At 57.8% G+C, this 15,372-nt stretch overlaps 1 protein-coding gene across 1 annotated transcript in view; it reads left to right on the top strand.

The window, feature by feature from the left end:
• The window catches only part of PEPD (peptidase D), a 117,132-nt gene that overhangs the window by 8,532 nt on the left and 93,228 nt on the right, over window positions 1–15,372 (top strand). Inside the window, exons 2-4 of the mRNA XM_054588986.1 lie at window positions 1,694–1,877; window positions 3,724–3,851; window positions 11,764–11,827. Coding sequence (XP_054444961.1) covers window positions 1,694–1,877; window positions 3,724–3,851; window positions 11,764–11,827 — 376 coding nt within the window. The remainder of the gene's footprint in view (window positions 1–1,693; window positions 1,878–3,723; window positions 3,852–11,763; window positions 11,828–15,372) is intronic.

The raw sequence follows: 15,372 nt of genomic DNA, 5'->3' as shown, positions 1-15,372 counted from the left end.
TTTCATTTTACCTGGGGAGACTACAGTCAAGTAAACATGTGATGTTAGGCAGTGGTGCATGCCCTAGAGAGGAGTGAAGAAAGCAGGGGCTAAGGTCTGGGTGGGTTATTGGAAAAGCTTCTGGGAAGAGGGGCGTTTCTGCAGAGGCCTGGGAAAGACCAGGATGTGAGCACTGGGAAAAGAGCTTTCCTCACCAGAACAGCAGCAGCAAAGGCCCTTGAGGGAAAGTGTGCAGGTGTTTTGGGAAGAGGGAGGATGCCTGTGCGGCAGAACAGGGGCCGGCTTTTCAGCTCCCCGTAGCTGGAGAGTAAGTGTGCCCTGTGTCCTGAATGCACTAGAAAGCTGGACGGCTTGAGCAGGGGAGTGCCAGCTTGGATCTGCATTTTTAAAGGCCCTCCTGGATGGGTGCAAGCTGGCACTGCGGGGGAAGCTGGGACTGAGAAGGCAGTTGAGAGTCCCCTGCCCTTGTCCCTGTGGAAGGTGGGGATGAGCCACAGCCATGGGGCTCCAGCATGGAGGGTGAGCTGAGGAGGGAGGAAGCCTGGAGGGGCTGGGGCTGGGGCTGGGCAGGATTTCAGCAGAGTGTGTGTCCCTCAGTGTCCTAGGCGCCTAGGGGCCTGGTAAGCGCTGCAGTGCAGGGAGGGGGTGAGCTGAGACCTGATGGACTGGATTGAGGAGTGCGTGGTGGCCAGGACATGGGGATGGTGGGCTTAGGTGACTCTTCAGATGATACTTACTGCAAAGGGGAGAGAGCACTAGACTGCTGGGGGCAGGGGAGTCAAGGGAAGTGCTTTTATTTTTTTTTGAAGACAGGTGAGGTTCATGTGTGTCTGGATGCTGAGAATGCTCCTGAGAGGGGAAAGCTGATGCTGGAGCAACACACGGAATAGGCATGGGGGTGGGGCAGGCCCCGCCCAGGTGGAGCAGAAGCCTCAGGTGGGAGCAGCTATAGAGAGTAGGCGCTGGCAGGATAAACGGTGTTTCTCAGTGAAAAGGGAAGCCAGCTCAGGGCTGGGGGTGGGGGTAGACATCCACCTGCTCTGCCAGGACTGGCTCTGCCCAGCCCCCCATGAGGCCGCAGCAGCTCATCCCCTGTTGGCTGCTCCCCTCAAGGTCAGCACCCCTGGGGCTGCCACTCCCAGGCCCGCCTGGCCAGGGTTCCCCTCGGCCGATCCGCAAGTGCTCCTGGGCTCGGCTCAGGGCCTGGCACTGGGTGTGGGGGAGGGTGGGTGGTGTGTGCGTGTGTCCATCCCAGCCGGCTGAGGAACAGCCAGCCCTGTCTGCCGGGCCTGTGATTTGCAGAGAAAACGGCAACATGCAGGTGCCTGGGCAGAGACCCAGTGCTGTCTGGGCCAGGACGTGTTTTTCTGGCATGGATATAAGATCCTCGAGGGCAGGAGTTGAGTGAGTACATCTTTAAACAACTGCAGGCTTTTCCTCTGTGTGCCTCACTTGCCCTCTGTGACAGACCCAGCTGTCCCTTATTCCCCCTTGTGGTCTGGTGCTCAGGGGCATCAAGGGGTGCTGTGTTCGACAAGCCCCTCTGGTCCTGGGGAGGCCCTATAAGGAGCCTCATGCTAATGGGGGTCCCATGGCAGACTTGGCCGTCTTGTCACCTCTTACCACAGGTGGTGGATGTGCTTGGTGGTGCTAACAGAGGCCTGTGTGGCGGTGTGTGTGCCTGTCTTTGCAGACCGTCGTTTTGGCTGGGGAACGAAACCCTGAAGGTGCCACTGGCCCTCTTCGCCCTGAACAGGAGGCGCCTGTGTGAGCGTCTGCGAAAGAACCCGGCCGTGCAGGCTGGCTCTGTCGTGCTGCTGCAGGGCGGGGAGGAGACGCAGCGCTACTGCACCGACACCGGCGTCATCTTCCGCCAGGTGAGCCAACCCCTGCGGCCTCCCCATCTCCTGTGGCTGGCTGCCCGCTCCAGCATCAGCCTGGTGGGCCTTGGGCCGCTTTGCTGCCTGGGGGATCCTGAGAGGCTCTCTGAAGGCAGGCCCAGGCCTGGGCACCCAGGAAGTCTGCCTTCGCTGTCACCAGCCAGCCTCAGCTCTCAGCTCAGAGTACAGAAGGATACCGTTCCTAAGGAAGCAAGCAGGCAAAGTGGCATGAAGGAGGCAGCATTTGGCATGGTCCCTGAAGGCCGGGGTGAATTTTGATAGAGGGTGGGTGTTCTAGGTAGGGGAATGGTGTCCACAGGTGTGGGTGGCAGAAGGTGGGCTGGGCAGCTTTCTATGGCCTGAGAGGTGCAGCTGGGAGGGCTCAGTTCCTTCAGCCAGCAGCGTGGAGGCCTGGGGCTGCAGAGCTTGGGGGTGGTGCGTGAGCAGGGTGCCGAGCAGGCGCCGGAGGCCCAGGCATTCATCCCAGCTTGGCCAATGCTGACCCTGTGATCCTCCCTGGAGAAGTGGTCCAGGGCTCCTTGAGGTTCTGGAAACCTGTAGGGTGGCAGGTGGTCCAGCTGCAGGAAGCCAGCCTGGAGGTGGCCGCATTGGCTGGGAATCGCTGACGTAACTCGGTTCTCAGCAACAGGAGCTAGGACACGTGACAGAGGAGCTCACTGAGAAAGCCAGGGGGACACTGAGCTGGCCCCATTCTCTTTGATCCTGGCGTTGCTCCTACTTTACAGTGAGGAAACCGAGGCTCTGAGGGTGGAGCTGGGATTAATTAGAACCCCATCTCCAGACTCCAAGTCTGGTGCTTTCTTCTCCCGGCCGCGCCTAGAGCAGGGGCCTGACACACTGGGAACTCCAGAACCTCCCTGGGGGCAGCCAGAGCCTAGGGCACATGGCCATCCAGCATCAGGGCAGGGAGAAGGCAGGGGAACGGGAAGGGCAGTGGAGTGTGGAGAGGAGGTGGTAAGGGTGGCCTCCCTAGCTGGACTGTCAACCCTGCAGGGCATAGTCTGGCCGAGATGCGCTGCTGAAAGGGATAGCAGTGTTTTTTACTTGCAAGCGCCTCCTGCTGGAAGGCTTCCCTAAGTTGCAGTCCATGGTTGCTAGAGAGGTGGAGGTCTAAAGTATTTCTGACTTGTCTTGATGCCTCTTGAGGTTTACATATTCTGTGGTTTAAAAACTAATCTCCTAAATTCAGCTGTTGGCTCCCTTGCTGATGTCTGCAAGGTTAATTTTAGAAGAGCTCCTCCTCCACTCGTTACCTTTCTAACGATATTTTAGCTCAGTGTTTATTGCTAAACACTGAAGTCATCCACAGCCCCGGGGGTGGGAGAAGGAAGTAAGGAGTCCCGAAAGGAGGATCCCATTTCCGCACAGATGTCCAGCCTGGGTGTCTAAGTCAAGGTGGCATCTTGCCTGCCTGCGGGCATGGAGGGCACAGAGAGATTCGGGTAGCAGAGAGGCGTGGGCAGGGCTGAGCTGAACCTGTGGTGCTCGTGGGTTCTGGTGACCTATGTGCTCTGTCAAGGACCCAGGAGTGTGGTCGATGAGGTGGGGTGCTGGTGGGGCTGGGACGTGTGCGTGAAACCCGCATCATCAAAGAAAGCTCAAAGCCAGCCAGGCTGCCCTCTGCCAAACCCTGGAAGGAATAGGTGGCCTGAAGCTGGAATCGGGGGAGAGCGCTGAGGTGGAGGGCTGGATGAGGCTGGGGTTCAGGCTTCAAGGGCCGTGGGCTTGAAGGTGGGTGCTCGGTTCGCTGCCCCATCTCCCTCCTTGCACCTCATGTTTCTGTCCTGCTGACTGGGTAACCTGGTTCTTGTTCTTGCCACAGGAGTCCTTCTTTCACTGGGCATTTGGAGTCACTGAGCCAGGCTGCTACGGCGTGATTGACGTTGACACCGGGAAGTCGGTGCTGTTTGTGCCCAGGCTTCCTGCCAGCCATGCCACCTGGATGGGAAAGTAAGAAGCAGTGTGGGCGATGTGACCGTGCCGGCTGGCCAGGGGTGGGGGCGCAGGGCCCAGCTTGTGGATGGCGATGAGGGAAAGGGTAGTGAGGGGCGGGGTTAGTGGTCAGGCCCCTTGACAGCCCGCCCTGGTCCAGGCCCTGTACCCTTCGTTGGGAAGGGGTGTCAGAGCCAGCCACACACTGTGGCTGCGTTTGTCCCAAGGTGCTGTTTATTAATCTTGAGATTCTGGATTCCCAGCTTTGTGGAAATGCCTGAGGCTTTGGCCCCAGTGGACCAGCACTTCTGCACAGCATCCATGGGAGGCGGCCCCACCTGGGGCCCTTCTCTGAGGCCCGTCGCTAACAGCAGGGCATTATTGGATGCCTGCTGTGTGCCTGCCTCTCGGCTAAGCTTTGCAGGTCCACAAGCGTATAACCTGCCTTAGCCAGCTCACCTGTGAGATGGGGTAGCACTGGGTGAGAAGTGTGGGACCAGAGGCCTGGGCCTTGCTGAGATGCCCCTCCCTCATCACCCATGGCACCCGCCAGCTCCAAGGCCCTTGGCCATGCCCACCCGTCCTGGGAACCATTTCTGCCTGCTCAGAGGCGCTGAGGTAGAAGCTGTACTTAACTGGGGATGCTTGAGGTGATCAGAGGGTCCTGCTACATGCTTACCGCCTTCCAGTGTGTCATTTCTGCCTGGAGAGTGATTATTCTGGTCTAATGTATAAATTGCAGCCTTCGCTGCCTAGTGTCCCTGAACGCTCATTACCAGGTAGGCTGGCGGGTCTGTGGCTGGCTTGAATGACAGGCACCTGGCTGCTGCAGGGACGTGCTCTGTGCAGAGGGCCAGGGCAGGCTCCCTGCATTTCCTCTGCTTCATGTGCTGCTCTTCCCCACCGGCCCTTCCGTGCCAACCCCGTAGCCTCCCCTCTGGGCCTGGCAGGTACCTCTTCAGCTGTCTTGAGGTGAGGGGTTCAGCCTCATGAGCTGGCAGCAGTTCTGCTCTGAGCTCGCTTGGCAGGATCCCTGGCCCTGAGCCTTTGACTTTGCTGTACAGACTTGGCTCTGAGCAGAACTGGCAGCATAAGAGAAACAGGTGGGCCTTTCCTAGCAGTGGGTTTACCTGGCTTGGCCCTGGGGAGGGAGTGCAGGGAGTGGACATGCCTGGTCCGGCTGACCCTCGGGGTAGATGTCTGGGCAGCCACTTAGATTTTGGCCTCTCAGAGGCTCCTGGGGCAGATGGCGTCAACATTTCCCTGCTGTGTCATGAGCAGGTTCCCACAAGCCTCCGTGCCTGTGTTAGGGGGTCCCTGGAAGGTCTGCTGCCTTCTCCCCGGGGTGGAGGGGGTGGGCACGGCAGTGGGCAGGGCTGAGCAAGGCCCAGTGAGAGCCCGCAGAGCCTCCGCAGCTACCCTGGCCCTGGGTGGGATGTGGTGGGGTGACTTGGAGGAGGCCTCTGAGGTAGCCTGCCTGCCTTACCAGAGAGAGCCTCGTACCTGCGGAGAAATCAGCCTCAGGTTTGGCTGGAGGCCGGCTCTCCTCAGTCCTTTCATCCGGGCCCCTTCTCCTGCTAGCCTGGCAGGTCCAGGCCAGGACACCTGGGTGCTCCTGGGAAGGGGCCTGCCGCCTCACCCGCTCTTGCCTCCACATCCTGTTGTGACCTTTACTGGTGTCCTTTATTCTGTTCCTGGCTGAATCCTTGTGACTGCCCTGTTTTAAAGAGGAAATGGGCTCACCATGGTGGTGTGACCTGTGCAGGTCCCCGGCCCGGCCTTGCTAGAAGCTCGCGGTGGCCGGTCTGCAGAGCTGGTCTGGGTCTGACCGCTGTTGGGGGCCTCCGATTCCATTTCTGTGGAACTGACGACGTGCCACGTGTGAGGCACTGGTCACTGTGGAGACGGTTACACCTGTGACACTGAAATGAGGTGGAGAGGAGGCCAGGAACAGGCAGTTTGTAACTTCCAGAAGTGGCCACAGCATTATTTGGGACCATTCCCTGGTGGAGAGCTGGAACCCTTTCACTCCTCCTTGATTGAGGTCAGGACCCAGTGACTGCTTCGACGCGTGAGTGTGGCAAGGTCAGTGTGTGACTTCAGAAGCTGGACCGTAAAATGCACTGTGACTTCTGCCGTGCTGTGAGGAAGCCCAAATGCGCCCATGTGGAGAGCACTGCCTACCAGAGTAGGTGACCACAAGCCCCGGCCCTCGAGTCTTCCCTGAGGTCCCAGACCTGTGGAGCCAGCCTCCCCTCTGGGCTCCGATCCAAGCCCTGACCTTCAGAGTCCATGAACGTGGTAAATGTTTCGTACTCTCCTTCACGCCTGGGTGGTTTGTGACGAAACCCGGCTAACTGGGACAGCCACAGCGAGGACTTTCCTGGTCAGGGCTCAGATCTGGACTTGGTAAGAGGGCTCTCCCAGAATCCTTCCTGTACCCTGACGCGATCTCACAGCTGTGGCCTCAGCTCCTCCTGCCAGCGGTACGCCCAGGAGCAGCCTGGGCCCCTGTGCCTGGGTGGCGCTCGTGCCCTCTCAGCCTCCCTGCGGCCCCGCCTCCTGGTTCTGCCGGGAGATGTGGGCATGGATGGTGGGGGAAGGGAGGGGCTCTGAGTGTATCTCCTCATCTGTGTCTCTGTCTGCTTCTTTACGCAGAGCTAGCTAGCTCTTGGGAGAAGTCGGGGGGTGCCTGTCCTGGAGGGTGGGCATCCTCCAGGGTTATGGGAGGAGAAACCTGGACCCTGCCTCTGGGACTCCGCTGGCCAGTGGGAAACCTTAGCAGACCTCACCACAGACACCAACTGGGGAGCCAAGTGGCACTTGAGTTGAGGGTTTATCCCCAGGATCTGATTGGTCAGGAAATAGCTATTAGCAGTTGGCTCTTCTGAAAGGGAATCTTCAGTTATACAGTAGTAATGCTCTGTGCTGTGGCCACGGCTGGGTTTCTGAGTCACTATTGCACGTTCTCCCTTAGCCTGTTCCTGCTTTGCCGAGCCGCCTGGCTCATTGTGGACACGTCTAGTGTGGACATGTAGGCTTGGCTGACCTTTGAGGGTACAATGGGTATGCAGGTGGGTCTCCCTGTCAGAAAGGCTTCAGGTGCACTCTGAGCAGCCTGACCGAGCAGGGGGTCCCAAGGGTCTTCGGGCTCCAGTGCAGAGAGTTCAACCTCTGGCTCCTGCAAGCCTGGCTCTCCACTGTGGCCTTCCTCTTCCTCTGCTCTGTTGTGACCGTCTCCTAGTCCTCCTGTCCTGAGCCTTGGGGAGAGGAGGCATGGCTGTAACAGGCAGTAGCTAAGGGCTTGGTTGTTTGGAGCTAGACTTGGGAAGTGGCCGATCTGGCCATGTGTGGCTGTCTCCAGGTGCTCTCATACCCAGTAGAGCCCGGGAGAGTGAGGCTTATGGGATTACCTGACCTTTGCAATCAAAACCCACCAGACGGAGCATTTGACCTTCAGCTCCTCAGCTTCCTTTTGAGTCTCTATCTGATGGCTTTTGAAAATCCATCTGGCAGATCAAGTTGCCCAGGGAAACAACACCCCCGTCTCCAGATCTGCCACTTCTTGCATAAACAGCATGTCCTGGTGGCAGGCGCCGAGGGGCATGTGGGCAGCCCAGTGCCAGGCCTGTTCCTCACCCCAGGCCTTTTTTGGGACAGGAGTGTGGTAGTTTGAAATTAGCTTTTATTGGGAGGCTTTGCTTACAAGTCTGCTGCTTCTCTGACGTGAGAGTGTTCTCATCATTTGTGTCAGAATCAGGTTTAGCTGATGGCCACTCTGACTGCTGGGGTGCTGGGTTCTCTGAGCAGGCCAGAAAAACACCCTGGGCAGCTTCAGCACCCCTAGAGGGTGAGCAACTTTGGGCCAAGTTGGAGGACCCTCCTAGAGTCTTTGCAACTTGGTTGTGTTCTGCTGCTGTCCCTGGCTGAGACCTTGGGCTTGGAGCTCGAGACAGCGAGCCTGGCTCAGGGCGTGTTGGGAGGAAGGTGTTCCCTTACGGAGGGCGCTGCCCAGGAGTGGCGTGAGTGAATTGCTCCAGGTCTAAGGCCCTGGGTACTGCTCTGTTTGAGGTGAGAACGTGTGTGTGTATGTGTGAATGCACGTGTGCACATATGTGTGGTGTGTGCACGCATGTGTGGTGAGTTCATGGGGTGGAATATGTGTATGTATGTGATTGGGGTGGGCTGTGGATGGGTGATGTGTGTCTGTGTGGTATAGGATATGGCTTGGTGTATATGGTGTGTGTTGTATGTGGTTTTTCGCAGCCACTGCCCTCCATCCTGTACACACACCGCGATCATGGGGATCAAGACTGCCTCAGCCTGTCTGGAGGCCTCACTCTGTCTCTCTCTGTCTTCAAGGCACTGATGGGGGTGCAGGCCTTCGTGAGGAGGGCTGAGGGAATTCTTTGGCTCTTACCCTTGGCAATATGTGGGGAACCTGGTCCCGGGCGGCCTGAGGCCGGGTGAGGGGTTTGCCAGGATCCCCAGTCAGGAACTGCTCCCAGGCCCTGCCGACCACGGCCACCTTTAGATCAGCTCTCCTTCTGGAGCTGCAGGCTCTCCCGTTGCCGCCCCCGCCCCCCCTCCCCCAGGAGTGCTGCTGGCCGTCCACTCGCGGGACGGTCCCTAGGAGCAGGCTCCTGCGTGGCTTTGGAGAGATCTGCTTTTCTCTGACAAGCTGGGAGAATCTTGAAAAAGGGTGCCGATTGCATCCCAGAGCAAGTGCCGGGCCCTGTGCAGAGAACAGACTAAAAGGCAGCAGTATTGTTTGTGGCTGGAGGCAGGCTCTGGCCGTGGGGATTTGATGGCCACCGTTGCAATTTCGCTGTTACTTATTCATTAACCGCATACAGGTGGTCAGCTAGCCAGCCAGACCTGTGCTTGGAAATTTCATTTTCTAGAAATTGAACCGTGGACATTAATGTAATGCCTCCTTCCCACTGGAGGCCCTGCACAGGCATTGGCACTCGCTGCGTAGCCCTGGCCCTGGGTGCTGGGAAAGGCCTCCCCTACCTCGCGCGGGGCCCAGCCGCTGGTGGGGAAGGCCTGCCTGGGCCAGGCCCCTGGGCGCTGGCTCCATCTGGAGGAAACAACCCCTTGAGTGGGGCACTCCATCCTCTCTCCTGCCGACACTGTCCCTTCCATTTGAAAGGAGGGTTTCTGGGGTGGTGTTGGCTTCCCCACTGAGCCACCCTTTTTAGTTCAGTTGCTTCTCTTTGGATCTCCCATATGAAGGGACTGGCATGAGCTGCCTGCTGGACCCCAGACTCCCAAGGGGCAGGGTGCAGGCCCTCTGTGTGGCCGCCAGCAGCCTGGCCCTTAGTGGGTTTACAGCTGCCCAGTGGCCCTCCAGCCAGCTCTGCAGGACAAATGTGCCGTTCCTTCTCCCAACAGCCCCACCAAACTGTGGCTGCCAAGTCTCCTATCATTCGCTTGACATGGTGGCCTGGCATGCTTATTCCGTAGGGTGATATTTAAGTGGTTTTTACTGTAATTAGCTCTAAAACATGAAAAATAAGTACTCTTAAAACTTAATTATCTCTGCCCTTTAGAAAAGAATGATGTGCCAAGTGCAAGAAAAGATACTCACAGCCTTCTCAGGTTGTATTTGTCAAATGGGCATTCCTTTTGAGAAGCAGGCCTCTAGCAGGATGCGCAGGTTTGGCCCTTGAAGCCCTGTGTGTGCTCTAGACTGTGATAGCGGAGCTCCTGAGAAGGATCAAGGGCATTTAGTGGGGTGACACCTACACGCATTTCCTCCTGGACACCAGGGTGGCAGCGGAAGGCTCTCCTGTGGGCTGGTTGGCTGGCTTCTGGTGCTCCTTGGCTCCCGTGGCAAGTGGAATGGCTTGTGGCTGGTAGGTGAAGGGTGGACAGTGGAGTGCACAGCCCCGGGGCCACCTACAGATTACAACTGCCTTGTGCTTGCCTTCCCTTTGCCCCCCATTCCACATTGTTAATGACCTTGACTTCAGGCCAAGTACACAGAAATGCTCCCAGGTCTGAAGTCTCCTAGGTCTCTGCTGAGGCCTGGCCACCAAGACTCTCAGGCAGCGTGGCTTGGGTGAGCTGCAAGGGTTAGGGTCCCTGTCAGGATTGGAGGTGGAAAGTCAGTGCCAAGGCTGATGGCCAAGGTGTCCCTGTCTGTAGGGAGCGTCAAGGTTGGCCTTGACAGCAGGTCCTTGGCACTTTTTGAATCTTTTGGGAGTTTGCTTTTTATGCCTTTCACAGTTGGAAGTGATTAAGTGACTAGGGACCAGAGGTGGTTTGGGGACCTGATGAGGGCACAGGGTGTTTGTCCTGGAGCTGGGACTGGGGCCAGGGCTGGAGCTGGGACAGTCAGAGTGGATGTCGTTGGTGATGATGCTGATGGCGCTGCCTCTTGCGCATCTGGCATGTGCTTTTGTACGTGTCTGCAGCGCCCACTCGCTGCTGAAAGTGCCATTCACCCCTTAGTAGCAAAGGGTCAGCGAGCTCCCTGGGAAGCCTGGAGCTGGGGCCTCCAGTGTCCAGGTGAGGTGCTTGTCATCGGTTCCTGCCCTGGCTGCTTTAGGCGGTGCTGATGCGGGCACCAAACTTTGACCATTTAACTCTGAGTCGTGTCTCAACTGTGAAAGCTACCGGATTGTGCAAATTTAATTAATAGCAGGAGCTTGACACCATTGCCCACTTCAGAGACTCCAAAAGGAATATAAAGCAGTTTTCAGGGGCCCTGAGCCGCCTGCTGCAGCAAGACCATCGTTTCCTTGGCCCAGCTTGCTGCATGTGGCTCGAGCTCCCTGCTGCTGGTCCCCTTGGCCCACCGACCTGTCCCAGGTCTGTGCTCTGTGCTTTGTGGCCATGGTCTGGTCTGGGACACCTGGTTGGGTAGAAGAGGAAATGGTGCAGGGCTCAGAGAGTGGGAGGGATTATGCTTCCTGGGCAGTGATGCCTGAGTGTGTCTCAAAGACAGTGTTGTCCCAAAGGCACATGGAGCTGCCTCTTTGAGATGGTCATCTCCAAATCCCAAAGTGCTCTCCCTGCTCTGTCCCCTAGGAGCCTCCCCAGCACACTGTCCCGCACACCCACCCCCTTGTCATCTGCTCACCTTTGAGAACCCAGGAAGCACAGTCTGAAAACCATCTGCTGTTTTCCTCTGAGGCCTCTTTCAGCTCTAACACTTGCTAACTAGAATACCATGTGACCATAGGCAGGACGGGGGTAAGTGCCCTGTGCTGACGTGGTGCCCAGGTGCAGGATGGGGCAGGACATTGTGTGTATGCGTCATTAGGCTTGGCTTTCAGCACCCCCCCTACCCCCACGCTTCTCCTCATGGGAGCCTTGTCACAGGCAGTGACATTGACTCATCCCCTGGCCAAGAGGCTGGGGGTGGGGTTGTGTTTGCTGGAACCCTGCCCAGAGCAGCCCAGTCCAGGAGCCCTTCATGAGGTGGGCAATGGCTGCCCAACCTCCTCTGCCCTGTGTCTCTGTCTTCTCATTGGCTGATTTTCCAGGGCTGATGAGTAAGCTTGAATATTTCTCCTCATAATGAGTAATACTGATATTGACTTCTTTAAAATGTTAAATCGTTAACTTTCCTTTAAAGAGGCTCTGTGGGGGCCTGGGAGGAAGCTTATTTCATGCTCCAAAGGGTGGGGTGTGCTGACTGGCTGTCTGGTGGGCTCTCACTGGCCTTGGAGGGAGAAGGTTTGTCTGTAGCTGCTTGTCCCTGGTAGCCAGGGTCACGGATAGGAAGGAGGAGCAGAGGTCAATGGGGGTAAGGTCAAGGGGGGCCGGTGGGAGCCACTTGGTGGCCCAGTACCTTTGCCCCTGAATCTGTGTTGGGCAGACCCACTTGGTGCCAGGTGCCAGGTGCCAGTGGGGCAGGGCTGGGCGCAGGCTTCATAATCTGGGCCTGACCCTGGTGTTCCTTGTTCTTCCCTTTGAGGATCCACCCCAAGGAGCACTTCAAGGAGAAGTACGCTGCGGATGACGTCCAGTATGCTGACGAGGTCAGTAGCCGCTGCCGCCCCCTCTCAGAGCGGCCCAGGGCCCCCAGTTACCCCTTTGCTCTGGACCCTCTCTCCTCCTGCTGCCACAGCCAGGCTGACATTGCAGGACACCACCACCGGACTGCCAGCCCCTCAGCAGTGCCCTGCTTTGGAGAGAGCAGGTGGGAAACGTAAACCTCAGATCTCCCTGGAGACAGGCCCCTCCTTAGCCAGGACGGTGCCCCTGACTCAGTGGCAGGAAGGGTCCAGTACCTGGGTTCTGGCTGCCGGGCTGCACCGGGGAGGGTACCTCCGGGAAGGCCTGGTCTAAGTGCCCCCCGGGCTCGGCCTGGACCTTCACGTGTCGAGAGGCCCTCCCCACAGGCTCACCTGCTGCAGGTGCCAATGTCGGAAAGCCTCCTGTCTTCGAGAGACCGTGGAGTGGGGTGGAATTGAAGGTCCCTGATTTAACCCACTCCTCTGTGTGGCTGCCCAGTGGTGTCGTGTGGCCGACGTGGCCTCAGTAGGTGTGCTGCTCTCGTCCTTGGGCTTTGAATCTGTTCTGAATCCAGGCATCGGGGCTGTCCCTGATGTTCACTGCTGACAGGGCAGGGCTATGGCAGGGGGGAGCTGCGGGTCTGTACTCTTGTCATATCCTTGTGGGACCGAGGCCTCCCGACACTGCAGCCACTGCCAGGCACGCAAGAGGCTCCCTGCTCTGTCCTGGATGCCGTCACAGCTCCCATGCTCCCTGCAGGTTTGTGCTGGGCAGAACATAAATAATGAGACGGCAGTGCCTGGCTCACAGTTCAGCCCTGGCCTGGTATGGTCAGCTGGATGGGGCCCTCCCATGCCACCCTCCCCCACACAGAGGTTGCATGTGGATGTACAGGAAGAGCTAAAGGTGCAGCGGGAAGCGGCCGCAGGAGCCAGCCAGCTGGAGGCCAAGCAGCTCCCCCTTCCCCTGGGCAGGACACAGGCCATGTCAGGGACTGCAGTGCTGGGAGAGGAAGGCTCCTTGGGTCCTGGCCAGACCCGCAGCACTGTGAGGTACCGGCGTGTCTCAGCCTGGCATCAGGGACAGACAGCTCACCTCAGCAAACACATGTGGCTGTTCCCAGGCAGGCCAGCGTCAGCACCATCCTGTTCCCAGGCACATTCCTGCTCCAGCTCTGTTCTCCTGGAAGGCCAGGTCCCCTCCTCTGACTGTCCCCCCCTACCTGCCCTCCAAGACCTCGTGCCAGCTAACCCCATCCCCTGCTGACTGCAGGCCACACTGGCGCTCCTCCCCTGGCTCCTGGGACAGCTTGTGGACATGGAGGACTCTGGCTGTGTTCTTGTCTGTACCCTGCTATTGACTGTCTTGTATTTGTCACTAAGGTAGACTTCTTTGCCCTCTAGACTTCACGCTCACACTGTCTGCCCGCCCAGTTCCAGAGACGTGGGCATCTGAGCTGCCTGCAGCCCAGCACTGAAGTCAGCAGCCAGGGGCAGGGTCTGGAGCAGAAGGCGACTGCGTGGGTGGATGGCCCACAGGTGGTGGTGCCCGGTCAGGAGGGCCCCTGGCGAAGGAGGGCAGCTCACTTCCACAGGGCCACGGGGGCCTCTTCCTGCAGCACTTTTTGCCTGGTTGGATTGTGGGGCAAGGGGTTTTGGGGGTTTTGATGGTTCTTTATTTTGTCATGTGATTGTAATGTTAAGCTACTGGGGAGGGACTCCTAGCATTTAAAGAGTCTGTTAATACACCCACAGCCTGTTATATTGATCTCTTTGGATACAGGATCTCAAATAGTCTGAACATTTATTTGCATGCCCCTAATGAGGTCATTTACCACTTAGTTTGCATTTCTAAGTGCTAGAGAGGGAGGGGCCTGCCCGTCCTTAGCTCTAATTTTGTTCCAGATCCTTTCCTTGACAGGGTCTCTCCTGCCTCCATAAACTGCACCTTAATGTGACTGCCTTTTGAGAGCTTGACCTTCTGGGTTTCTTCAGTGTGAAACCTGGAGGGGTAGCCTGGGATGGGTCCCTGTGCCGCAGCCTTCCCAGCTGCGGTCAGACACCTTTGCTCCTGTGACTGTGGGAAACTCAACCTCATTTATACTGTGATTTCTGGGGAGAAGAAGGATCCTGGCCTCCAAATGCGACAGACAGAGGAGGTCTTGAGTGTCAGAGCAGGAAAGCCTGTAACGATGGTGTAGAATTACAGCCCCACAGCCCAGCTAATCCTGAGTCTGTATTTACGAAGCAGAACCTTCCATGAAGGCTTCAGGGGAGTTGAGAGGACAGACACTCTCTCAGGCTCAGGTGCTCTCTGCAGGTTGTCGTCATTGTCGTCATTTACCTGCTCGGTCATGACTGATACTGCCATGGTTCCCATTGGAAACGAGGGCGCATGCTGATAGTGAGACAGGCTCTTCACCCTGGGCTGGCACCTGCTGGCTTCAGTAATGTTGCCAGCTCCCACGGATCCCCTTGTCCCCCTCCCACAGTCCCCCCACCCCTGGTCTGTCCCGTGGTGGCCCACAGCTCTCACCCCATCGCAGAGGAGGCTGAGGCTCAGCGACATACCCGAAGGGCCTTGTCCGCAGCCCCACAGCCAGGGAGCAGCAGAGTCAGGACGCGGCCCCAGGACTTTCTGACCCCAGAGGCCCGGCCCTTCGCTTTTGCATTTGCCCCGTAGAAATGAGAGGGTGCTGCTAGACACACCTACGGAGGTGACACAGGCTGTCAGGTACCTCTCTGTGGCTCAGAATGGAGCCTGACCAAAATACAGACTGCTGGACTGAGGCACCTGGGCTGGAGGAATGGCAGGTACCCATGCCTACTCCATCCTGGAAGGTGACAGGGAGGGGCCCGTTCTGCAGTGCTCAGTCCCGTCTAAGTTCAGGCAGCCTTGGTCATCTGTGACCCATCACAGATGGGAAGCAGCTGACGCTTGCCTCCTCCAAAAGAAGACAGGAAGGCCCCCAACCCCAGGCCATGGCTGGTCACTTGATATCAAGTATAAAATGTAGGTGTCTGATGTAGCAAACCTGGCTATCTAGTTCCCTTCCTCCCCACAGGTGACCCTGAGTTTAATTATTGAGCAGGTGGAGCGATTGGTGGTTCCTCTGAGACAGGGCCATGCAGGAGAACCTTGAGAGGCTCTTCCAGGCATTGCTGTTAAGGCGCCATGCAAAGGCTGGCCTTCATAGCTGGCTGGGACCTGGCACGGTGGAGGGCACATGGCCAGCCCTCGCTCTGCTTGGTGGCTCTGGGCAGATGAGGGGAGGCACCAGCGTCACTGGCTCTGAGGCAGGCAGGACGGATGTAGGAGAGCCCATTGTGGCAGCACAGGGATGGCTGCCGCCTGCCCCGCAGCCTCGCTGTGGAGGAGGCATCAGGGAGCAGTGGGGTCTGTGAGGCAGCTGCATGTGGAACTGCTGGTCCAGGGTTGCTGGATATCAGATTGTTCAGAAGTAGCTGCAATTCCATATGGTGTGCAATCTTTCCTGATGTTTAAATTTTAGAAACAAATTCAATATTTTAAATGCATTCCCAGCCGCCAAGGTACACCTGTTTCAGGC

The sequence above is a fragment of the Pteronotus mesoamericanus genome, unplaced genomic scaffold, assembly GCF_021234165.1.
Source record: "Pteronotus mesoamericanus isolate MK-2021 breed Mesoamerican mustached bat unplaced genomic scaffold, CSHL_Meso_final scaffold_165, whole genome shotgun sequence".
NCBI classification, from domain to species: domain Eukaryota; kingdom Metazoa; phylum Chordata; class Mammalia; order Chiroptera; family Mormoopidae; genus Pteronotus; species Pteronotus mesoamericanus.
The sequence above is the reverse complement of the archived record's forward strand: the minus strand, read 5'-3'. Positions and strand labels throughout refer to the sequence as shown.